Genomic DNA, 26445 nt, shown 5'->3' with positions numbered 1-26445 from the left:
CAACACAATGATGAAGCTTAAACCCTTAATAACAGTAAAAATAAAACATTGCAGGGCTGTGCAGGTTTTCAATTCATGATCAAAGGGTTGCCAGAAAATGAACTCCTTTAAATGAAACATGTCTCTTCTAAAAAACTAGTGCTGGGTTTAGCTTTTATCAACACACAGCTTTCTCCAAGGTTGCTCTTATTTGGTCAGAGCAGGAGCTGCTTTTGGGTTTAACCTTCCACATTATTTGAACAACATGAAAGTTCTTGAAACCTAATTTCTTTTTTGGGAGCACAGTAGACTGTTTTGTTAACTTTCAATGCTGTTTTACAAAACTTTTCCTTCTTGTTGTTCAACAAACATCTGGATTATATGGAAGATATGAAAGTACTATTTGATAAAAAGTCTGCAATATTTTCAGCTTCATGCAATTTTCATGTGCAAAACTGCAATATACTTAATTCTTTCCAAACTAACCTGTGTTGACCACAAAGATACTATATTACTCAGTGATTGTTAGAGCTGTTTTTCATGCTATTGTAGTTAAAAATTTGTTATTTTTTCCAAAATGACAGTTTCTGCAGAAAGATCAGCCTTTCTTAACATCAATGTTAATTTATTCTTTTCTTTTGGGACTGCAGGAAGTCAGAAACAGGAGACGAAGCTCGGTGGAGGAGCCAGCAGACACTGCTTTAACAACCTGAAGCCCAACACTGAGTATAAGATCAGCGTCTACTCTCAGCTACAGGACGGGACTGAAGGACCTGCAGTCACAGCAAATGTGAAAACATGTAAGCAGATCCAAACACAGGTTCCAACTCCCTAGAACCAAAAGTAGTTGGTGCGTCTTAATTATTCAACAGTAAACTTTAAAGTTTAGAAGTACATTAAACAGATGCTTAGTGCAGATGTGCGGTACATACACTTGACTGATCAGTATTTGCATCATCCATAAAATGTGTCAAAAATTCCTTTTAAATAGGCTCCTGCAGGTGTGATCACAATATAACAGGAGCACACTCACTATGCACACGTACACATCCTCAAACTGCTGTCACTTGTTTTTGTTTAGAACGAAAAGTCTGCTGTATAATCACGTCACTTTTACCAGAAAATGTCTTCTATCCTTGAGGGAGCGTCACGTCCTCGTCCGTCTCTCAGAACGAGCCTTTTGTTTTGCCGCAGCAGCACCAAACACTAATCAAGCTCCAGTGTCTGGAGATGAGGCAGAGGAGGAGGGAGGCTGTTGGACGGGCGGGCCGCTTTGACATTTAGTTTGCTATGAACGTCACGCAGCATCATTTCAATAGATAGAGGCTAATTTTCATAGGAAGATTTGTCTGTATTACACTTTTGCTACTTTATAGAAATAAAAAAGGTTTATTTTTTGTCATTCAATATTTATACTGTATAACATCTTTCCCCAGCAGCTAATTCTGATGTATTTAAAAAGTTATTTCTTTGCATAAAGAGGATGTAAATGATAAGTTACAATTCCACATGTGATGTCCGCTGGAAGCCAGCAAGGTCAAGACCTGCAATTGCAATAATACCAACAGGAAAAAGAACGTACATGTAGAGGAGATATGGATTGTCAAAGTAATTTGAGTAACGATGAATATGTAACTACTAATTTTAGCATAAATTTTATATATTCCCAAAAAATAAGGCAGCTAGATTGGATTTACAATATTTGTAATTTTGCATACCGGGAAGAAGATTTTTAATTTCCATCAAAATATTTATATTATGCTGAAAGGCTTAGAAATGTCATCAAATCCAGTCACAACAACTTCCGAGGGCAGATCTCACAACTTTAAAATAAAGAAAAAAATTCTTATCGCATGCATGGATGTTGAGAACAAATCATTTTAATATTATCCTAGTTCTCCCAATTAGAAAGACCCACAACAAAAAGCAAATGTTTGGGCAGAAACTACAGTTGTGATGGATACTGGTGGCTACTCTTTCGCTTTCTTTACCTCATATTGTTTTCCTACTATTCAGCAAATAATAATATTGTGCATGCTCTCCTCGAGCTCCAAAGAATTCAGAGCGGAGCAAGATAGGAGTGTTACAACCCCCCCAGCAGTTGTAATATTTTATTTAAAAAAAAACTAATGTAAATCTCTTAATTGTCCCACAATGGGGATATTTAGCAGTCAGTAAACTAAAACATGATGTCAGTAGAAAAATTATTTATTTCACAATTTGCAGGGGTCACAAAATACAGCAGACAGCAAAACAGGGAAGCTTTAAGCCTCAGGGTCTCTAAGGCCCCCCCCCCTACTTATAAAATAAAAAAATAAACCGCTTTCTTACAGAGAACTGAAAAGAAAAGTACAATACCTGAACTCCCTGGCTAACCACGAAACAAGGAGAAAACAATTGAACAAAAATGGCAGAGAACCCCTACCAGCTTCCACTGTGAACAGAAAAATGCTTTCATTAGCCAGCTATTCAAAATGAATCACACAGTAACAGTCAGCTCACAGACAAGATCACTGCAGATCAAGGCCCAGTGAATAAGAGAAAGGGGCCTGACATCTCAGGGTTGAAGCTCTTTATGAGGTGGCTGAGGAGCTGCAACACATTGCACCTGTAACAGCCAGGTAGACCTGAAACACAAAGAGAGAGCTCTCTCATGAAGAGAGCTCCTATGCGTCAGTGACCGTAACAAGAAGGAACCCTGAAAGCTGTAAGCGTTTCTTTGTGCAGCCGGTCTGGAACGGAGCTGCGCGGAGTGGAACAAGTCGATTACGGAGTATTTGGGATTTCGGGGTCAATCTTTGGCCCCCTGTAGCAAATTTGATCCAAAGATTGTCATTATGCTTCATTTATATTCCTGTTAACTCAATATCTATATTATTTTTGCCAACAGGAAGTATATCTCCATAGCAAAATCTCTCCACTTTCAGAATATCAATTAAATAGTGATCAGTGAGATTTTAAAGCTACCCTGCTTTAAATGTCTCCATAGTTTTATTGCTGGCCTGTGTGCTTGTGATATTCTTTGCTCGCTAATGTTCTCTAACCAACCACTGAGGCACTTTGCTTAACATTTGCATTCGTTCTAAATTCAGTTTAACTGGTGGAATCTATTTACTGATTAGAAAACTACTGGGCTAATTCCAGTTTGCTGCAAATAAATTTGGGTTTGAGATACAGGGTCTTAATACATCAAAACATCATTGTTTTTAGATTTTATTTAAAAAATTAAAATGCATCTAATCTGTGTTTTTACTTCCTCGACAAATTGATTAACATTTGTGATTTTGAAATACATAAAATAACAAACAAAACATTAAAAAGGTGTGGAGAGTTATAGCGGCAATATGTAATGCTAATTCATTACTACATAATACTCATTTGTGGCCACAACATGGGTTTATGATGAGAAAAAAATGCAAAAAATAATGAAGGCTAGTCTGATTACCTGCATTTTTGACTGAAGATGAGCTACAAAGAGATTTTGAGAAGCTTTGTTGCACAGGGAACTCTCATTACTAAGAGGCAGTTAAATAGAATATTAAGAGCCAGCTTCGGTGACCAAGGTCCAGATTTGGTGCTGGCTTTTTCACTTCTGTTCCAGTGTCTCACAAATTGAAACAAAGTTCCGCATTTGACTGGGTCAAATTATGGAAGGTCACAAAAAATATTTTCCTAAATGTGAATAAATCCGAGCTGCAGTCATTGAAATAGTCTTTCAATAAAAAAAGCTCTGTCTGTCTGTCTTTCTGCCATCTCTTTTATTAAGCTTCTCACCCACATGCAGAGAAACACTCAGGTGGAAACCAGAAATCAGATAAATGATTTTAAACAATGGTTGGTGATCTGAGATCTGAACTCTGGCAGCTTTGTGAGAAATAAAATTTGCATTATAACTAATCAGATTTATATCCTGGTTATCTACTGTTAATAATCAGAAGCTCTGGAAACAGAGTGATTGGGATTGTATTGGGTAAATAAAACAACTAGTAGCCGTCTTACTTTTAGAGCATAGTTGGTTGTTTAGCGGGGAGAGGTGAGTGGAGTCTGTGGTTGTGAATAGGAGATCCATGGAAACAAGAAAGTTCCTCCACCAGGGCAGGTTGGACCAAGAGACATTTAAGCTTGATAGTGCTGGACAGCAAGGCTGCGTAAGAGGAACTATTAATCCAGGAGGGACACAAATGGTGATATTAGGAATGATTTAGTAGTCCAACTTAATCTCTAAAGGAGAGGTTCTGGGAAATAAATCTTAAGGAGGGAGACTTGTTAGTACGGACTCACTGGGAAGAACTCAGTACTCTAGTTGGGGTCAATGTTACCATACAAAGAAAAATGCTGCCCAGCAGCAAGCTTATAGATACGCTCTCTGGTGGAAGAAACCTGTACTGAGAAATACCAAGGGGACAACACCAGACTTCCACCACTTTTTCTCTCTCTCTTTCTGGATAGCCGCAAAAAGCAAAAAAAACCTGCTGCTGCCCAACTGATATATTCATCTTTAATAAAAATATTTCAGTGCAAAGCCATTTAGTCTATGAGGACATGAAACACATATATGATGCATATGATTCACTAAAGCAACAAATAAGTTTACTCATTGGTTGTCTGATAGTATTCTGCACATCCTAAAGGCAGGGATATTTTTCCAGTAGTGCAGTCATGCTGGATATGATCTCTATGAGGAGAGGATGCGGGCAAAGGAGAAGGAGAAGAGAAATGACATTTTCTGTGAGTTTGAACATCTTTAAAATGACTGAAGAAGCCTCAGGTTGTCAGAGTTTATCTACATTTGGAGCGGTCCTTAAAGCGTGCAGGGCTTGTTACGTTGAGTCATTGCAACTGATCCAGAAATAGATTTTTATCCACTTGTTTATATTCTCTTGCTCTTCTACTGTTACAGTTTGTTACCTTTGTCATTACTATTCATACTATTGGTTATGTGATCTCACCCTCTGCACTGACCAGAGATGATTTCCCCTCCAGTTTAAATGAACGCGCAAGGCGACTTTAAGCATGTTTCCGTGAGCTGAGGGCTGACTATATTTGTCCTGTGTTTGTGGTCTGAATGGATGTAGCTAGACTGCATTCTTTTCTGCCTTCAGCTCACTAGAAGTAGGCTTAAAGGATGAATCCTATAGTAATAGAGCATTGATTACCTACTGTTCACCTAGGGAAAAGGAGCAGCCCTTAATACTCTTGGCTTCAATGGATTGCATGGCTAAAGAAAAGTTGATATGTTTGTTAATTCTCCACAACCAGCATAATTTGCTCACTGAAACTGTGATGGGCCATTCAGCAGATGTTTGTTGAACAAAATGTTGTCAGTGCTGCACTGTGTGACGTATAAACAGTGGATAGAAAGAATTACTTCTGACTGTAAAGGGCACTTTCTAAGATAAGAATTATAGAAGGGAAAGTTTGGCTAAACCCCCAACTGTTTTTAAGACCATAAAAATGCTCCTATGGTAATTAAAGGAGGGCACAGATTTTATTGTGTGACAAAAGTGAGTGCCGGCATAAGCCTGGCAGGGGAAGAGGAAACAATGGCCCCATTAGCCTCTGCACATTTTAACTGAATCATATTATATATTATACTGTTAGTATTCCCACAAACAAAGTATGCCATTGTATGCCCCCCATTTAACTTCCCAGGCTCTGCAAATGCTGTCAATTGGCCAAATATCAAAGTCAAGGATATCGACCATAAATAAAATCACTCATATATGCATAAAAAAACTACATTATTTTTATATTGTTTGCATATATAACATTCAATATTTTACATTACAAAAACAAATTAATAATGCATTTAAATGTTCATGGAGTGCAGTTATTAGCAAGCTAATTTGCACATTTCAGTTAATTCACGCAGAGTTACATTTCTGCATGTTTGCTTTTGGTTGGATTCTGTGATTTGTGAAATCTGAACAGCAAACAATTAATTTACATAAATATAGGTTAGATTTTCATAGAATAAGGACAAATAAAAGACAGAAAGATTGCTACTGTAGATGTGGAAATGTTCAGTATAACAGTAGAGGGGGAAAAAAACAAAGGGGTAAAAGAGGCAACAAAAAATATCTGAAAAACAGATATTTGTTTGCTTTAGGCTGCTCACAGACACACTGTGGCTCTACAGAGAGCCTCTTGGATGATTTATGGCTTTGTTTTGATGCAAATGAAAGCTTGAGCTTTTCCTCAAATGACTATCCCCATCGCTGCAGGCAGCCGCTACTGAACGCTCCCTACCTGCCATCACAAGTGATTCGAATCCTCAGGTAGCTGATTTACTGCCTAAACAGCCCTGAAAGCATCATGTCTGAATGTGGTTTATCTTTAAGAGGAGGAGTAGAAAACACTCACACAGACCCATGCTAAGAGGCCAAGGCCAGAGACAGCAGGCTTTGGCTCATGCCTGGAGTTAACACTATGATCACTGCACCAAATTATACAGGAGCTCACATCTTGCAGCTGCTTGTAGTTATTTTACACTTTCTGTATGACTATTTATATACATATGTGAGCTGTCTGAGGTTTGGAACCTTTCATCAGCTCATGTAGTTTTTTTTAATGAAAGTGAAACTGATTTGTAACGCCATTTGGCATATTGCTTTATAATGACCGGAGTCTTAAATTGCAGGTTTTTAATATATTCTTATGTTTCTCTCTTTACACAGTACCGATCCCAACAGCGGCACCAGTCAAGCCCCCAACCACCACCCCACCACCTACAATTCCTGCTGCTAAGGAAGGTGAGAGCTCATTTTGGCCTACTTGTCTACTACCTGCTGACAGAATGCTTGACACATTAAGCGCTGTGCCTTTTCTTTTACTTAAGTGAGGGTGTAGTAGATGTAAAAAGCCTTAAATCTTTATACATTTTATAGCATCTTCATAAATGCTGTAAGATTATTATGGTATTATGCAGAGGTTGCTACTAATATACACCCTTTAGCAGTTAATAATTTCAAATCATAAGCCTACATTGCCATTTTTTCCATAAGGGCTTATGGTGTTTTCAATCCTCATTTGGATCAGTTGTTTCTCATGAAAGAGCTTGAATTATAAACTGAAAACCAAAAAGAGGGTCAGCCTGTAGAAAATTATTTCAGAAACTTTTTTTGGCCGACAGTGGTGTCAGATGCAGGAGTTTCCCTGCATTTATTTAAAAACTACAGATTGGCGATGGCAGGGCGTCTAAGGCAGGAACCTCTTGTCTTAAAGTTCAGTCTGTGCCCTGAGGAATAATTAAATTGCAGTATAACAGCAAGGGCAGTACAACGAGACGAACGCTGCCCAGAGAAAGATCCAGATGTGGAAGTCTTAAAGACAGCAGAACTGACAGGAGATCGGATCAAAGCAGGCGAAGGAAGGCAGGACAATCCAGAGGACAAAACCAGAGCCGGTTTCTAAGAGGTCCACAGGAGACCGGGCCAGAACATTAGATATCTGAAGGGAATCCAGGTCGGTGTCAGGAAGTAGATCCAGGGTTTTCAACAGGCAGAATCCAGCAGGAGTCAGAAGACAGGTCAGGCAAACAGATCAGAACAGGAACAGGCAGGCTCAGAGGTCCAAAGGCAAATAGTTTAGGATCAGGCAATAAGAACACAATCAGGTACGCTAGAGAACTCTCACCAAAGGCTTGAATAATCTGGCACTGATGACTGGAAGCAGGCAGGTTCAATAAAGACTGAAAGACTGGCTTCTTTCAGTGAGCCCCAGGACAGCTGGGGCTAACATGTAGTTTGTGAATGACTGAATGTAGTGTAAAGTGCCTTGTAAAGTCTCCTGACTTTAAAAAAACGCCACATAAGTACAGGTTATATACCATTTTTGACAAAGTGGTAAGCTATGAAATGTCCCTTGATGAGTGTAAAGGTATGCATACTGTATAACTAATCTTTCTGTGTTAAACAGCTCTTTGTCTTACTGAGATCAAAATGAAATATATGATGGCCGTGGGGCAAAGATGCTAGTGTTTAAGTTTTATTTTGTATTACATCATCGTCTTTCTTTATTTTGCTTCCAAGGAGGTGGTTTCCTATTTAAAGCAGTCTTGACCAACAGATATCTGACCTTTGAGTAAATTAGATGTGTTCTTTGCATTTAGGCAAATTTTTTATTCCAGGGCTTTTACTGGTTACTGCTGAATGTGAAATACTGTGAACAGGATGATCGTAAACTCCTTTAACTCTGATGACATGGTTCTCTACTACAATAATTGAGGACTACACTCTTGGTTGGGGGTCAGTCTATGCCTTAAGTAGAGGGCTTTTAAGGAATTTGGTGTCTTTTTTATGTGTGATAGTAGAAGGCTGCAGGAGATGGACAGACAGATAAGTCTCCGGTCTTTTATGAAGCAAAAGGTTGAGTCAAAAATGAAAGCTTTCTTTTTTTCTTATGTTTCACACCTAAACTGGGATCATAAGATGGATCATAATCAAAAAATTCACATCCTGGGTACAAGAAGCCAAAAGCTGCTTTGTCCTGAATGGAGATCCGCAATCCAAAGAGGGACTTCTAAGTGAAAACCCTGCTACTCTACAGTATATCCAAAGTATTATGTTTACGTTACTTTGACTTCTAATCTCTTTGGAGGTTTTCATTCAGACAAGTCCCCTGGCAAAGAAACCCAGTGAAGACCCAGCACTTGCTGGAGGGGCTATATATCCAATCTGCTCTGGATAGACCTTGGGATCCCCCATAATGAGCTGAAAGGCGTCAGTTTAAGTTTTCAGATAAGAGGTAGCGATCAGAGTCCAGACTTAAGACTTTAGCAAAGCAAATCAGCATAAACTCCACAGTAAAAATGTAAAAAACTGCAAATATTGCACTAATTATTTTATCGATAGTGTGCTTAATATGCTTCATGAATCTAACAGTTTTGTATTCAGAAAGCCACCCCATAAACTGGAGGTGATCCTAACTCAGTTGATTAGTAAACTGAGTTGACCTTCTTAAGCAGAGTTTATTGAAGCAGCTGAAAGCGACGTTGAAATATTTTTTGCTAAAGATAATACAGACAACAGGAAAAATGAAATTATTTAAATCAATTCTAAGTTATGACTTTTTTCTGACTCCTTTTTTGAGGAGTTTATATGCTAAGCCACAGATTCTTCAAAAATGCAGGAATCAATATGTGAAATATATATATTGTGGAAGCTGTCTACTCTTAGTCTGTAATGATACTGCATATTTTTAAGAGAAAGTAGCTTCCCCCTACACACACATAGTCCTGAGAGCCTCTGACATTTGCAGTATTTAAAATATATATCTCAAACCGTAGTAATCGTTTTCAATTTCAGGGTTCATAAATGCAAACAGATAATTGGAGACTGGAGATGAAAATAATCCTTTGAATGTGCGCCTCGTGAGTCTTTACTGTTTTATAACTTTTCATTTCATAGAACATATAATTCAAATTCCTCACATCTGTCATCACTGAATCATCAGTTCCCAGTGTACCATTAGCTCTTTTATGCGAGGGAAGAAGATAACAGCATCAGTCTTGTTTACTGTCTCATAAAATGTTGTTTATACAGCAGCGTCCTCATTAGGAAAAGAAAAAAAATAATTTTCAATTAAAAAAACATTATAAAAACTGTAAAGCAATGTCAGTCTCCTGTTTCTTTAAAGAGAACAACATTTACAATGCAACTAAAATTCAGGCATTCTCATTTAGACGAGGTTCACTGGTCAAATATATTTATTTCCCATCATGTTTTCAGGTTCATGGTGTATGATGTTGCTTTTAATACTCTTTGGTTAGATAACAAGAGTATTTAAATCATATTTATTTATCAGCTTTAGATTTATTTTATTTATCAGGAGAGAAGTGTTTTTTCTACTGTTTTGTCTGACAGGTATCATGTGGTTGATTGGAAATTTTAAGAAGGCATGGTTAAAGCAGATTACTGTAATAATTTTCTTTAATTGCAGGATATGATTGTTTATTCTTGTTCTAAAATTAGGGGAGATAATTCTATCCTGTTTTTCAATAGATCTGAATACCCTTGTGCCCCTCGTTAAGCTTTGTTTGTGGCTTTAAAGTGTAATAAGCAGGATATAATAGCATAAACCCATCCCTTTACAAATTATGCCGATAAAATGGGCTGTGCCAAGAAATACAGCCATAGGGTAAGGCAGGGATGTGGTCAGAAGGAAAAGTAGAGGGGATTTGATGAGTAAATGATTGAAGTACTTAAAGAAAATCTGTTTCTGACTAATAGCTAATAAAATGCTCACCTTAAAACACTTTGATCAGTGTTTGTAATTTTCAACACCTGTCTCGCCACAGAGACGTGTGTCTGAGTGATGGTTTAATGCTACCCTGTACTTGGATGTCAGCTTGCCACATCAAACTGTCTTTCTACACTGAAAAAAAAACGGATACTTTGGATCAACTAAAAAATTGCTTTAATTTGTCACACATAAAGTAAATTTATTAGATGGTTGAAAGCATCAATTTAGATATATTAGAAATATATTTTTACCTTCAGACAAAGAAAGAAACTGCATTTAGACAAAGTGAAACTATGGGTTATAACGGATCAGAAACAAGTTTTATGCTTTATTATTAATACATTTATCAATTAGGGAAAAAATGTAATTACATAACAGTATAAATTTAGTTTGGAATAAAGTAGGGACAATAATTTTAAATTATATTTAATTCTTTGGTCCAACTATATAGTATTGACCACAGACAGGTTTTATAATTCATGATAACTTAGAACTGGACCTTTGTTTGTTTTTATTGTAAAAATCCATAGTTGTAATCTGTTATTGTTTTCTAACAAGCTACCTGGAGTGCCTTAGAGTTCTTAAAAACATCCAGACGATATCTGAGGTATTTAATTTAATGACAATAATACCTGCACATCATAAACATTTCTACAATGAGACTGAGTAGACTGCATTAGTTGTAACGCAACCTTGCTCATGGTGTTCTAGTGCTGGCCACACAGATCTGGATGTGGAAAGATAAGGATAAACCTTTGACTTGAAGTAGACATTTACTTGGAAACTATTTGTTTCAGTTGATTTTTTTCTATGATAAGAAATTTTGAATTCCAGGTAAAGTGAAATTACTCATTTCAAGCCACAAATAAATATTTTAAGTTGGAAAAACATAAAGCTTCAATTTGATCCAATGAGCAGTGTAAGTTTGGAACAGTGGCGATGTCTGACCAATGGAGAGAATTTGTAGCCATCTCCTCAAAGATTACATTACTTTGTCTTCCCAGATCAAAGTTCGTAGGTTAATCAAATGACACCATTATACCAGAGCACAGGGCTCTGACCCGAACATTTACCAAGCTGTTTACAAGTATATAGTTTCATCAGTAAACCATTAACTGCAGTAGCTACATTTCATCCCACAGATGGCAGCAACAAGACACTTTTAGGATAATTTGTCAAGTTTACATGAAAATGTCACTTAGCATAAAGATAAACCCGTTGAGACCCAATTTATGCAGCTGATCTATATGAGGGAAAAAGTTGACTAGGGGATTTGCAACTATTTAAGTTTCCTATGTGTACTGCTACCAGCTTTTGATTTTGTTTTTAGGGTTTTAACTTTTTACTGATATCAAATTATTATAATGTCTTCATTTTCAGCCTTTCATTATGTTGGGTTTTTAAAGTACTTTGTGAGAATAAAGAGCTAAATATAAGGTTTTTCTAAATATTCCAAATCAGTCATTTTAAGCTAATGAATTAAATAACTCTCAAAAGGTTTTAAAAAAGGTTACTGACCTCATTCTCTATAACTCTAATCACAGTTCTTACATATTCATTAGGAACAGATAGATAAGATTAGCAATATATCTCAGAAAATATATTAAACAATCCTTTTTTTTATGTTTTATGGAGTTGATAGTCTTTCCAAAAAGCCATTGTTTTGTTTGAGATATTAATATTTGACCCTTTGTTCTGCTTTTTTAATTTAATAAACCTCAACGTTTAATTTAATGGGCATAGCTTTAATATCACCTAACCCTTCCTGATTGTTGAGGTCCATCCAAACGCTGCACGATTAAATCCCACACATTTCATGTAAATATGCTTTTATTTTAATATTTCTCCCATTATTTACTCTCACCACCTACACACCAGGATGAATTGTTATTCATATTTCATGTTAAAAACAACATTCCCAGAAGAGCATATTGGACCTGAAATCTAGCCTTAATGCTGACCCTATTAAACTACTGCAGAGTGCAATCTGAATGCAGAGCAGAACTGGAGAAAACCCTTCCTGAATCTGAAGCTCCTCGATTAATTTTCACAAAAGATAGATGCTGTCCAAGGGGAACACAACCAGAACCGGACCTGATCTGAATAAAACAAAGATTAATTAGTTCCCATCAAAAACTGCATCGACTTGAGCGGACTTTAATGGACATGAAACAAACACAGGCGACTGAATGAGTTGATTATTTGATTTAATGAACCAACAGCAAAGCTGTGGTTGGAGTTTTGTAATAAACAATCTAATCTATTTAAGGACAGATATTTCCATTTATTTATCAGTCTTAGAATTTAAATTTAAATTAACAGATTTCCTTTGAAGAAATAAAGCTTAAACTCCAAAGGGTTTAAATGTAATGTCTTATTGTCTTCCTTTTTATAAGGCGTTATTTGTGTAAATCTTTTTGGTGAAGAACTATTGGGCCTGAAATTGCATTACTAATACATTTCTGAGGTTGCTTTTTAAGAATAAGATATATTAAACAGTAAGTGCAAACATGGGGCTTTTTGTTCCAATTATATCCTCATACTTCAAATTCGTGCTAAGATCTATGCTAACAAAGACTTCAAATGTCAATGTCTGGAAAGTATTCTAGATGTTTCTTCTCAGAACACAAAGCAACATGCTCCTTTTTTAAGCATATTTACTCAGTTTATAGACTGTGAATAATTCTGCAGCTCCTGAGGACAGAATCAGTCTGGGTTTTGGGAAAAGTTGCGTCTTTAAGTTCTGTTTTAATCATAAAAATAACAGAATAAAACATGCAAAAACACAGATCATTTTAAACCAATCAGCACTCTGCAATAAATATTTTTATTGACATTACACACAAAATGCCTTATCAAAGGTTATCAAAGGCTTTGTTGCTTTGAAGTCAGGTTTATGCCCCAAAATGATAAATATCTATAGTAAAACCATCTTGAATAAAATGTTTTCCTTTTTTTTATCTCCCAGTTTGCAAGGCAGCCAAAGCAGACCTGGTCTTTTTAGTCGATGGTTCCTGGAGTATTGGTGATGAAAACTTCCTGAAGATCATCCGGTTCCTGTACAGCACCGTTGGAGCTCTTGACCGCATCGGCCCAGACGGCACGCAGGTAACTCAGAGAGGAATCAGCCCTCGATCATCACTAAAACTAAAAAAATATTATTAGTAAAAGTTCTTTTTCTCCAAACATTATTTCTGGACTTGAACTACATTCCATTAGTGGAGCAAAATATATGTTTTATACTTCATCTAGAAGTAGATTAAAAAACATGAATTTATGCCACATTTAATCAACATAAACAATCCATTTTACTCCTCCTTGAAGCCTATTAAATATGCTCGCTCTGAGTTAAATCCAGCCTTCATCCCATTATTTGCTGTATTTCATCCACATTTCAGCTTCACTCTGCTAACAATCCATATTGTTACCAAAGCGGTGAAAGCAAACAGATTTGAATTTGTCTCATTAACTGTTGCCTCTGTATTTGTCCAAGAGGCAGAGATACTGCTACTGAAGGACAAATTGGGAAAACTATCTTTCATCATTTGCACATGAGACAATTCCCTTTAGCAAAAAGCAAAAGAATAGAAAAAAAACACAAAGCTTAGCAAAAAAAGTTCTAATATGAAACAAATGGGTGTAAAATTGCTGATAAGAGAGTGGATATAGCTATCTGTTAGTCCAATGAAACAGCTCACACTTTGCTTTAGGCTCCACGTTTTCTCATCCAGCGTATGGAAATGTTGTTTTACTGTCATTTCAGAGGAGGCAAACTAATGAAGGGGGTTTTCATTAGCAGCTTATTGTGTCTGTAATGACTGCGGTGCGAGCCAATAAAACTGAATATTACAGCATACAAATAGATTTATATTTTTCCAAGGAAAGGGAGGGCTTTTCTAAGACTTACAATACAAAATCACAGAAGATAATTAAAAGATCTTATAATCTTATTTAAATATGGATACTGGAAGAAAAGGAAAACATGCCAAAGCAAAGAACTGAACGAGAATGAAATCAATCTATGTTGAAATAAATGCATAAAGCAACCCTATTTAATCCAAAGTAAAATATTTTTTATACCAGCTTTGTTTAAAGAAGATAGAATGTAAAATTTATTTTTTGGGGCTTTCAACTGCCAAATAAATCAGCACTGTGCAGAAAAAATAAGATAAATCGTGTTATTACTAGAATTTTTTATAAGATAAGAGTTCCTCAATAACAATATCATCCACTTTCACCCCTTCAGCTACCTCTACAATGATCCTAACTAAAGTTTTTCTATAATTTTATAGTTTATAGTTTTATAGAATTTTATTAACTCTCTTAATTGTTTTAATTTGTCCCTTAATCCACTAGAGCATTTTTTCTAGAATGTGCCAATAAGTATGGAAAACACAAAAGAACACAAAATTGAAGGTTTTACCAAAGTTTTGCGCAAAAGATTCATTTTAGAAATAGAAATAATAGCAAAAACATAATAAAAGTCCTGTATAAATTATTCCTCTAATCCTGTAAGATTAAACTTCAAAGCGTCTGTTTTGAAATAAGTCTATCAGAAATATACACCGAGCTGAAACCAGGGCAGACCAGGTGGGCTTTCTTCCATGATGCTTCACTTTATAAGAGTTTTCAGATAATCTTGTTTGAAAAAAAGTCCATATTTGCATATATTTGATATTAGAGATGGGGGATCTAGAGCCAACAAGTCACGTCTATGTCATGTGTTTGTTCTGCACAGCTGCTGAACCAGGTTAGTCCAATCTGCAGAGTGAATCAACCTGTGCAGATTCGACTCACCTGGTTCAGTTGCTGGACTGAAAAAAATACATAATATAGAGATTACTTTTTGACTCCAGATCCCCCATCCATGTTTAATACATACATGAATTATTTTTACCCAAAATATATCCTGTTCCACCCACTGCAGTGCACATGGTTAAATATGGGGCTTCAGTAATGTTGTGCTTTGCTTGAAAATGTGATCCAGGGTTCTAAAAACCATCTGTGCAATAAATGGATGAATGCTTAATCCATATATGGGGATGTGTTATAACTTAGAAGGAGCTTTTTCTCTTGTTTCTTTGGAGAGGTTCAATTTCGGTTAAAAAATAAGGCTTGGACATTTTTTAAGATAAAGTTTTGTCAGTCTTATCTTTACAGGCAGATTTGAATTGAACCTAGAATGTGTGAGAGGAAACTTACTGATGGATCTATTCTGACCTTGCAGGTTGCTATAGCCCAGTTCAGTGATGACGCTCGGACTGAGTTCAAGCTGAACTCCTACAGTGACAAAGAGCGTCTGCTTGATGCCATCAACAGGATCTCCTACAAAGGAGGAAACACTAAAACAGGTGGGTTCTAAAAAAAGAAAAATGGGCGGGCTGCTTAGGGACAGAATAATTACTGAATAAGTTCTGAAATTACAGAATAAGTTCTGAAACTGCAGCAAATAAATCACAGTTATCTCTTTGGCTCTTCTATGTACTTTTATGTTTTATATTAACATACTTTCATGTATGTATAACATCTATACTAACGCATCCTCAAAGTGTTAACTATAAGTATGTAGAAGTGTGCGAGCTGAAACGAAGCCTGTGGGGGATTAGAGACAGCTCTAGTCTTTAATCAGTGTTTGCAAAACAGAAATGAGATCGCAGAGAGCAGATTTGTTACAGCATCCCTGCTGCAAGGGAATTCCCCTGCTGGTAATATCACTCTGGAATGCATCAGTTATTTATTTCTTTTTTTAATCAGAAAGTTACAGTTTGGAGCAAAATTATCTATTCACTCACAATGCTCAGTGCAATTAAGAGTATCCAGTCATTCCCTGAGGAGAATCTCTGTTGTTTGTCATTTAATTATCTTCTGGAAATATCAAAGAGAAGATGAATGAAACCTTTAAGCGAATAAAAGCTGTTACCATTATTTTATCTATGCTTTTTTTTAAATGAATGATCAAGACAGTTGTTGAAATAAAAATTAGGTATTTTGAGAGATGACAGCAAAACATCTGTATTTATGCGTACTGCTAAAAACCTGACCAAGATGCACTACAGTGTTATTAGATATTTACATAATTTATTTAAATTCTTTTTACTATACATTCAGTGATTGCCTATGAGAACAATAAAAGCAACTTTCATGTTCAAATATCATTTTCTATGAATTCTAGATGCCAGAATCCCTCTCTAAATGATCTTAATACTAGAACAGTCTATAGTACTGTATATGGCTAAATCAATAAAGCTGATTACATACAAACTGACAAACCCAGACATATCAAACTGTTTTACACATAATCCACGATTATTTTTCGATCCCAAAAGCCATTTTGGGTCCCTGAGCAAGACCTTTAACCCCATACTGCTCCCTGGGTGCAGCACAATGGCAGCCCATTGCTCCCCATGGGGATGGGCTAAATGCAGAGGTAAATTCCTCCAATTTGAGATCAATAAAAGTTCAATTATTGTATCATTAATTATCATACCCCTACATTGGAACACTTTCCAGCTGTGCTCTCCGTCTCAACCAGAGGGTGGCAGCAGTGATACCATAATGTAGATTAGACTATTTTGAAACAAAAAACGTTAACAACAAAAAACCAGCAATTAGTTCTTAACAAAAATATACTACAATAAAGTGGTCTAATACTGAAATAATGCTATTTGAGCAATTAGTTTGTTTATGTATTTATTGCATAAATAAAAATTAACATAATTACATTGCATAAATATGCAAATAGATAAATATGCCTTGCATATGCAGATCTATTATTTTCTCATCATAGAATTTGGGATTGCAGCCTAATGGTTAGGGCATTGCGCTTGGATCCCAGAGGTTCTGAGTAAAAGCCACACTGCTACAAACTGCCACTCTGGACCCCTGAGCAAGACCCTTAACCCCTGCACTGATTCCCAAGGGGATGGGTTAAATGCAGAGAGTTAATTTCGTTGCTTAATACTTGTGAAAAATGTAATGATTTCTTCATTCTTCATAATTTATCAGTATATACTGTGTTTATTTGCATCCGCAATGCAAAAATGTTAAATGATTGCTTCTTTAGATGTAGAGAAACCAGAGTGTGCACTCATACCTTTACTGTGGAATGGTGCAGATTTCCACACTCAGGTCGATATTTCTATGTCTATATTTTTGTGTAGAAATTTCATTTTGACATCTTGGTGCATATTCAACCTGTTGCTCTGCTTTTCGGCACTGTTTTGAGGTTACCTTAATGGGCTATAGCTTTGGAAAACTTTACTCTTGACCTTCTAATAGACTTCTGCCAGCCACTGACAACTTCCAAGCAGGCTCCTCTCTGGTTCCCTCCAAATAAGCTCTTTTAATTTTTGGAACCATTGTCTCATGCATCACTTCCCAGGACCAGTCATTAGAGTAAAAGTTTCAGTTTGGAGATAATTATCAGCTCGAAAAGCCTAAAATGATGCTTTCACTGACAGCTTCTTTTTGGAAGTTAACTTCAGTGGTGACTCGCTGAAGTTTTGCATCTGCTTTCTAGTCCAGAAACAGTGCAAGCAGCATATGAAACTTCAAAGGTTGCTGCCACAAACATCTGAGACATAGCAATTTAACTGGCGCCAAATTAAAATCTTAAACCCTCAGGGCAACGTTGGCATGTGGGGAGGGGTTAATCTGACTCCTGGCGGAAAGATGAACCCTCCAAGGCAGTCATTTATTTAGCAGCACTGATCCATAATCAGTAATCTTCTGTAACTCATGCCGCCATTTAAATTTGTAATGCAGATTTTCTTTCCTGGTGTAACTTTTCTTCACAGTTCACAAATTATTTTAGCAGGATTGTTAATATACCTGCAGGGGGAAATAAATCAATATCTGTTTTCTGCAAACAAGCTGCTCTACTATTGACTTTTTAGACCTAAACTGGCTTAAAGCCTTTTTTCCTCCCGCAAAGAAAAAAATAAAAAAAATTTTTCCTTTTTTCGGTTCTGTGGAATGGGACAAGAAATGAATGAAAACACTGACACCCTCTGACCTTCATCATTTTATCCACATTGGTTAGAGCCCTATAATTTGGTTATTGAGCATATTTGAAGTTTTTTTTTTTCTTTTAAACCAGGTCGAGCCATCCAGCATGTGAAGGAAAACATCTTCACTGCTGAGGGAGGAGTGAGAAGAGGGATCCCCAACGTCCTTGTGGTTCTTACCGATGGTCGATCACAGGATGATGTCAATAAAGTTTCCAAAGAGATGCAGATGGCAGGTCAGAAGTTTGTCAAATATGCAAGTGGAGCTTTAGTGTTAATCCTTTAGGCTGTCTGTTTGAATGGGATGTTGGGAGCCTGTCAGGCCAGTGACTTTATGTTTCTTTTTGGCTTTAACTTAAGTTTAACACACACTTAATGTATTCTTACACTTCTACATCCATGGGCGGCTCTAGACAGGTTCCACAGCAGGGGCCAGTGCCCGTAGAACAGATCCTGGCCCCCTCTATGGCAACACATATTGGCATAAAAATTTTAACTAATTGGTCCCTTGGATACATTTTAATTTTTCATGTACAAGTTTACATCAACAATGATTTAAACATCAAGATGTACAGATGTATTGAGATCACAATATTTATCTTCTAGATTGGAGTTTCTAGAGCCTTGAATAACTTTTTGTCCCATTTTATATATAAAATGATAAGATATTGCCCTTTTTTAGTTTTATTATTTTTGCTCTATGTGGCAGTTTTTTACTGCTTCCTCTTATTAGAGTTTTAAAAACTATCTTAAAAAGAGGATTCTTAGTATTTGTTTAACAACATGAATTAATAAACTTTTTTGCAGTGTATCAGCATTATTAGTGACCATAAAGTCACCAGCAAATATCCTGTGGTAAAAGTTGAAATAATGATTTATCATTCATCTTTGATAAAAACATTAGATTATTATTTTAAAACTTTTTTATTCCCCGATTTTATCCTGGTTTATTTAAACTACTGCCTTTATTTATAATTTCTGTAAATTCCAGTTCCTGAAGATGAAGTGTTTGTTTTTTGCTCTGCCACCATGTAAAGGTTACATCGTATTTGCTATCGGCTTCGCTGACGCTGACTACGGAGAGCTGGTGAGCATAGCCAGTAAACCGAGCGACAGGCACGTCTTCTTTGTCGACGACCTGGATGCCTTTCAGAGGATCGAGGAGAAGCTGGTGACCTTTGTCTGCGAGGCGGCCACCGCAAGTAGGAACCTTTTAAAGCAAAGCTTTGGCTTTTCTAGATAAACCCCATGTAACCTTTCTTTTTATTTTCACCCACAACAGCTTGTCCTTCAATACCAATGAGTGGCAGCACAATGCCAGGTAAATGTAATAGGATATGACTTTCCACCGATGTCTGAGCTTTATGTTAAAATTTAACTCCTTGCAGTGTTTTAAAGGCCAAATTTTTAAGATTTTTTTTGTGCTTGTTGGGATTTAATAGTGTTTCATCCATGTTTGAAATAAACCTGCTGAGTAATTTCCAGAAGATATAAGAAGGGTTTTTGAAGCTCTGCTCAGAAGATGATGAGCTCTTAGAGGGAAAGTGGTTTTAAGCAGACGAACACAGCTGTGATGCTTAATTTGAAAATCCTTTTGTACAGAGAGTATAGAGAAATGAAGGACCTGCTCTGTTTTCTTGAATTTAAAGAGGCGTAGTGTAATATGGTTATGGGGAGGGATTTGTGTCACTGAATGAGGAAGTCAAATGCAGGAGGGTTATATGTGTGAGAGTGGTTGAGGGTAGATTGACTGTGTCTCAGTGGTTAGAGAACTACAGTATCTTAAAATCAGATACTTGTGGGATCATTAACAGCTTCCTCTTCTTTCAAAGTGTGCCCCATTTAACCTCAGTTCGTCTGCTTTGGGTATCTGTGAGGGTTTGAGAGAGGAAATGGGTGAATGCGGTTCTGGTTAGTTGCTCTTATGAGTAGAAATGCACTAAATAGATGCAGTAAATTTACCATTTATGGGAGGTATGTGGTTTGAGTCACAGCGATTATGCAAAAAGGGTTTTAGTAGAATGTTTTCAGGCTGTGCTGTGATCTGTAGGGAGAATAGGAAGCAGAGGGAATGGAGTCTGGAAGCGTAGAGATATGGTCTAGATAGTAAAGGTGAACATCAGGAGAAGCAAAACAATTTACTCCTCTGAGCTACAGAGAGGAAGTCGAAGAGTGAATCTGAAGGGAGTAGAAATACTCAAGTTGGACGAGTTCAGTCACCTGTAGAGTTAATGAAGATAAATGTCAGAGATGATTTGTAAAAGACGGATAGCTAGAATAGTGAAAAGGATTATTGTTTTGTTTGCAGTTGTGATGGACAGGTTGACTGATAAGGACAGGCATAAGTCTTTTAGGTTGATGTCAGCAGACACCTCTATGATCTTTAGCAGCAGGAGGAGAGTCTGTAGAGATGGATGGATGCTCTGGAGAGAACATATGTACTTCCTGAGAAGAAAATAAGAGTATGGTAGAAGGAGGGCAGGATACTGGTATGTAGACAAGAGGAAAAAAGCTGTAATTACTAGAGGTGCTGAAGTTTGACAGGAATAAGTACCTGTGAAGTGGATGGAGAGAAATGTTAGAATGATTTATGACAGAAACTGTAAAGGTTTAATAGAAGGTTCACATTTGGACAACTGGTAAATGGCCTCTACTTATATAGCAACTGTTTAAGTCAGGGACTTAAAAGCACTTTACACTGCAGTCAGTCTTTCATCCATTTATATGTTAACACCCTGATGATGGTGAGCTACATTGTACAGCAGACTCACTGAAAGAGGCAACGCTGCCATAAATGGCCTCCTTTGGGCCCCCTGACCACCATTAATAGTTTGTAAAGTTTGGTTTGTTGTATAGTTTGGAGACATTGGGACAAATAAAACTCAGGGATTTAAGAAATGTAAGACGTTGGAGCTGAAGATGTTAGTATTTTAATTTGATTGAATCAAAATGATCATAAGTAGCAGAAAGTTTAACTGATTAGCAGCTAGGGAGGCTAGTCTAAAATGGTTTAGACTTTTACAGTTCTGCAAAGGGACGCTGTGGTAGATTTAGCTGAAAACATCCCATATTGCTGAAAAAAATCGACTGCAGATCCAATGTAGCTTTATGCAACTTTATTTTTTAACTGTGGCATTAACAACAGTCATATAGAACTGCATTTTTTTTCTAGAGCTTTATTTCTTCTTCGCTGTGCATTACAAGAAAAAACAAAAAAACAAAAAACAACCTTGCTGAGATATGGCATCTGCACCCTCTAGTGGAGAAATTCTTCTGCAGTCAAACTAGTATTACATATTTTAACCAGTAAAACAAATCCCCTTTGGGTTTAAAACAATCATTTAAACTCTAACTGTACTGTATTTATTTGATTGTTTAATTTATTAAATTCTACTTATTTAACTTTTAAACTTATGAAATAACCATACTATTCAACAGAAGCTGTATTAATGGAGGAAAAGTCAGTTGATTGGTGCATTAGTGAAGGAGTATAAGCAGAGGTTCTGGTAGGATGTTGGAGGGATGGCAGAGAATGATCATGTTAACACTCAATCTCTCAGTTTTTCCATCTTTTAGAGTGAACTGATTTAAATGTTATTGTTTTTTTTTTAATCTGGGTTTCCTGCTCTGATTTTCTGTTCTTATGTCCCTCCCCGTCTGCCTCCAGGTTTCCGTATGATGGAGCTGTTTGGACTGGTTGAAAACAAGTACAACAGCATCTCTGGTGTTTCTATGGTTCCTGGCACTTTCAATGCATTCCCCTGTTTCCATCTGCACAGCAACGCTCTGATGGAACAGCCAACCAGGTAGAAGAACTTGATCAGCATCGCAGACTGAACAACGCAACACGCTTGCTATATTTAGGTCTTCACCTCATAGATGATCTGACTTGTATTTCCTTTGACCCACAGGTTTATCCATCCTGAGGGGCTTCCCTCTGACTACACCATAACCCTGCTGTTTAGAGTTCTGCCCGATACCCCAAAGGAGCCCTTTGCAATCTGGGAGATCCTAAATAAGAACAACGATCCGCAAACTGGGGTCATCCTGGACAGTAAGTAATTCAACTTTGCATCCAAGAGAGGGGAAAAATATAAAAGGAAAGAGGAAAGACAAAAGTAAGACCTTTGACAAAACGCTGTTTATCTAAAACAGAAATTTTCGCTCATAAGAAATCCAATACAGCCACTTATAGCAGCCTCACCAATTAGCATCAAAGCTTTGTCTTCCTAAAAAAAAAACACCTGACTGGCTGGAAATTCACACATATAGGAAACTGACTGTTACTTGTTACCTCCCAGCACCTTGGTGGAGAGCTGGGAATCAATCAAATTGGATATTGACTTGAATGTCAAGCTGCGTAGCTGTGGATTGGATTACCAGCTTCCATAGTCATTGAGACCCACATCTCACAGGACATCATCAGGACATATCATTGCTGCACCTTGATCATGAATGCTGACCGTAGCTTACTGTTCTTGAGGAGAAACCTTTTTCCCTCAGGCTTTATCGTCAACTCCTTACGATGCATTTTTAGGAGCATCCTAACTTACTGTACCGCAGCTTGGTGTGGGAAAAGCTCTGTCCTAAACCAGAACATGTTGCAGCAAACCATTGGACCACATTCTATTAAGAATAAGTAAAGTATTACTGAGTTTTCTTTTTTTTTGCATCTATTTAACAAATTCTTGTCTTGCTACAGATTCAGGGAAAACTCTGACATTCTTCAACAATGACTACAGAGGGGAATTTCAGACTGTCACATTTGAAGGTCCAGAGATCCAGAAACTCTTCTTCGGGAGCTTCCACAAGGTTAGAAAGGCTTTCTTTGTTTTAAAATCTGATTCTTTTGGTATCTTTATCAGACTGTTCTAGTGCATAAAAGTTGCTGTTAATTTGTAACTGCAGGTTAGATCACATTTAAATGCCTGACTGAACAAAGAGATGCAGACTGTTATAGTGGGTTATGTGTAGAAAAAACAAGAAGCAGGTTATGACTTTAGGATTGATATAAGGGAGTGTTTCCTAGTGGTTAGAGCAGTGCGCTTGTCCTCTGAGAAGATGGCAAGTACCTTTTTCAAACCCAAAAGCCATTTTGGGTCCCTGAGCAAGACCTTTAACCCCATACTGCTCCCTGGGCGCCGCACAATGGCAGCCCATAGCTCCCCACGGGGATGGGCTAAATGCAGAGGTAAAATTCTCCTATGTGAGATCAATAAAAGTTCAATTATTATATCATTAATTATCATACTCCTCCATTGGAACACTTTCCAGCTGTGCTCTCCGTCTCAACCAGAGTGTGGCAGCAGAGATACCATAATGTAGATTAGACTACTTTGAAACAAAAAACGTTAACAACAAAAAACCAGAAATTAGTTCTTAACAAAAATATACTACGATAAAGTGGTCTAATACTGAAATAATGCTATTTGAGCAATTAGTTTGTTTATGTATTACAGGGGACAGTTTGTTTTTGAAGTTATCAGGGAGTCTTGTATACAATTAAAGATAAAGAACAACTGCTCTGCCCATTATTTAGACCCATAAATACATTTAACAACACAAAGGCATAAATATATGCCTATTCTTATTAGCTAAGGGCCTCATAAAAACTTGATCTGTTTTGAGTGATTTATATGTAAAATATGGATGCTGTTCGTGTTAATTTTCCTGCCTTTTCATTGTTACCCATATAGATGGACTTTAACTGGTCTTAGTGCCTATTAGTTTTCAGCCACCCGTCTTATACCTGTTGGTCTCTGCCTGGCTGCCCCCATTAAGGTTTTCTAGAACCGCCACTGCTGCCAGCTGCATTACATAGATATCTGCTTAAGTACAAAAAAAAAGTAGTTTCAAGTAGCTTGTTGATGATGGACGACAGTCAGGAAAAGCAGCAGATGTCTCCCTAACCTACTCAGGGAGTGATTGGTTGACCATCTCATTTTTTATTCTATTCAGCCCATCTGGAATTTAGCATCTTAGCTTTTTCACTGGCCTGTTCAGTTTCCTTTTCTTACCATCTCTCTCTCCTGCCTTAATCTATTTTTATCCACAGTCTTTCTGAGCAGTGTTAACAGTGGCTGGTGTCCCAACAGGCTGACTTGAGTTGAGTCATGCCCCGAGTCTGAACCTGCTCACCGTCGCCTTGTGTTATCATCATAGAGAAACTCGCAGACTGATCTGCAGTCACTTCATTCAGCTGGCTGTCCACAGAGCTTACCCTGCTTACCTTTTCCCCTTTTGTTCTGCTCGGTCTCTGCATGCATGTGCGTGCACACTTAGAGTCTGAGTGAGTCAGAGTTGATTTTAGAATCCAGGAGGAGCTGAACCTCCATTGCCTTGCTAATAAGTCACAGCGACATCTATATAGGGCCATGTGATTAGGGATTAAAGGAGATAACTAATGTGATAATCTGCAGAATTGCATGACTTCTCCTTTTAACCAACCTTAAAGGTTATATGGTCTACTCTATGTAGTTTACCTGCCTTTTTTTTAACATTTACCTCCTATTTGCTCAAAATCGCAACACTTGCCAACATTCTAATAGTGGAAATGTTTCACAAGCTGCATCCTCAGATAAGGTGCTAGTCCTTCACACTTCACATTCTCAGCAGGATTTACCTCAAGTCTCAGAAACTTCTCTACTTCCTGCATGTGTATACAAGTATGGATTTACTAGTGTATACATACACACACTAGTGGGCACAGATGATGGAATGAAGCAGGGTTGGAGCAAAGCTTTACATCTCAAGTTGGACTATTCTTAGGCTCTTAGAACTGTGGCCAAGCTTTAGAAAAGGCTTTCGAGAAAAAACTGCCAGTTCCTGGAAAAAAAAAACATATTTTCCCTACATAGTAACGCTAAGTCAGTTTCATAAAAATACCAATAAGTTTTGGATATAAGACATATTTTGTCAATCGTTTGGCAGCATTGACCTTATAAAGAACAATGTAGCTCAGCTCTACCCCAGTGCACTGCAGGAAAGTGCTGTGTGGTTAGATTTCAACCAGAAGCTTTATTTTATCTCTGTCAATGGATGTTGAATAAACGTCCAGCTGAAAGGCTGCTGGGTAAAAAAGTTTTTTGATTTCTGCATTCTCTGGTTTAATGTCAAAGATGGAAAAAGAGCAAACATATATTTGTTTATACTTGTAAGGATTTGCCTGTTTGTTTTATATGCTGTACATATTAGGTAGTATATATTTATATATATTTATTTTGTTTGTTTCAATGAGCCTGTTTTCCTCCCCTTTAGAAACCAAAACTGTGTTGCCAGGTAACAGCTTCTTTTGGCAATAGTAGAAATTGGACTGTCAGATTCAAGAGGATAATAATCACTGTCTTTCAGCCAATTACAATCAGGAACATCTATTGCCAAATTGTGATGGGCCTGTATTGCTGCAAAACAAGGATATTCATATTTTTGCAGTCTTCCCTTCAGCTTAGTTGAAAATGTCTCATTCTCAGGGGTTGGCAGGGAAGTGATTGACTATAGCAGAATAGCTGCATGTGTCTGGCCCTGTTTAAAAGGTGGAAAACAAATTATAGATTTCTTTTAAAATAATGTAATAAAAATGGTTACTGTTCTGCTCCAAATCCATCTAAGACTTCCAGAGACTTTTAAAATGTTTTAGCTGAAATTTTGATTTTTTTTTTTAAGGTTCATGACCATGTTTATAAGTCAGAGGGGGAAACGTTTCCAGAGAAAACTAAATTCAAAAGTTTTAGAAACAAATTGCTTTCTTAAGTATCAATCAAACTGTCTGTGTTGCTTCTCTGATCCAATATCAGGTTTAACGCTGGAAAAAGATCTAGAAATATGTAAAAATATCTTAAATTAAGTGTATTTACCCTTGATTTGAGTAGGTAAATTATATAGTTTGCCAATGGAATGAGTATTTTTACTCTTCAAATAAGATAACTAGATAATTGCAATTGTGTTTTCCTTTTTTTTTTTTTAAGTAAATTGTCTTTATCCATTGGCAAAATATTTCTTTTACCTCCTCAATCCAAAAACAAATGCACTTATTTTAAGAAAAAAAAACTACTTATCCTGATTTCGATTTTTTTCCAGTGCAGTGATATCTTCATCTCAGCAGCAAACTGCACTTTTTTTCTTCTTTGCAAAAGTTACCCAGATTGGATGCAGATTATCTCAAATGGTTTAAAGTTTTTCTAATGGTCAATTTAACACATGAATGTGCTTCTTCTTCTTC

At 36.9% G+C, this 26445-nt stretch overlaps 1 protein-coding gene across 1 annotated transcript in view; it reads left to right on the top strand.

Annotated features, from left to right (window-relative positions):
* LOC107084928 (collagen alpha-1(XIV) chain-like) overlaps nucleotides 1–26445 on the top strand; it is a 145600-nt gene that overhangs the window by 113209 nt on the left and 5946 nt on the right. The window contains exons 24-33 of the mRNA XM_015375010.1: nucleotides 630–779; nucleotides 6657–6731; nucleotides 13190–13329; nucleotides 15449–15572; nucleotides 18320–18463; nucleotides 19265–19429; nucleotides 19510–19548; nucleotides 21895–22033; nucleotides 22139–22281; nucleotides 22930–23039. Coding sequence (XP_015230496.1) covers nucleotides 630–779; nucleotides 6657–6731; nucleotides 13190–13329; nucleotides 15449–15572; nucleotides 18320–18463; nucleotides 19265–19429; nucleotides 19510–19548; nucleotides 21895–22033; nucleotides 22139–22281; nucleotides 22930–23039 — 1229 coding nt within the window. The remainder of the gene's footprint in view (nucleotides 1–629; nucleotides 780–6656; nucleotides 6732–13189; nucleotides 13330–15448; nucleotides 15573–18319; nucleotides 18464–19264; nucleotides 19430–19509; nucleotides 19549–21894; nucleotides 22034–22138; nucleotides 22282–22929; nucleotides 23040–26445) is intronic.

The sequence above is a fragment of the Cyprinodon variegatus genome, unplaced genomic scaffold (assembly GCF_000732505.1).
Source record: "Cyprinodon variegatus isolate N-32 unplaced genomic scaffold, C_variegatus-1.0 Scaffold112, whole genome shotgun sequence".
NCBI lineage: Eukaryota > Metazoa > Chordata > Actinopteri > Cyprinodontiformes > Cyprinodontidae > Cyprinodon > Cyprinodon variegatus.
This window is presented reverse-complemented; position numbering and strand designations above follow the sequence as displayed.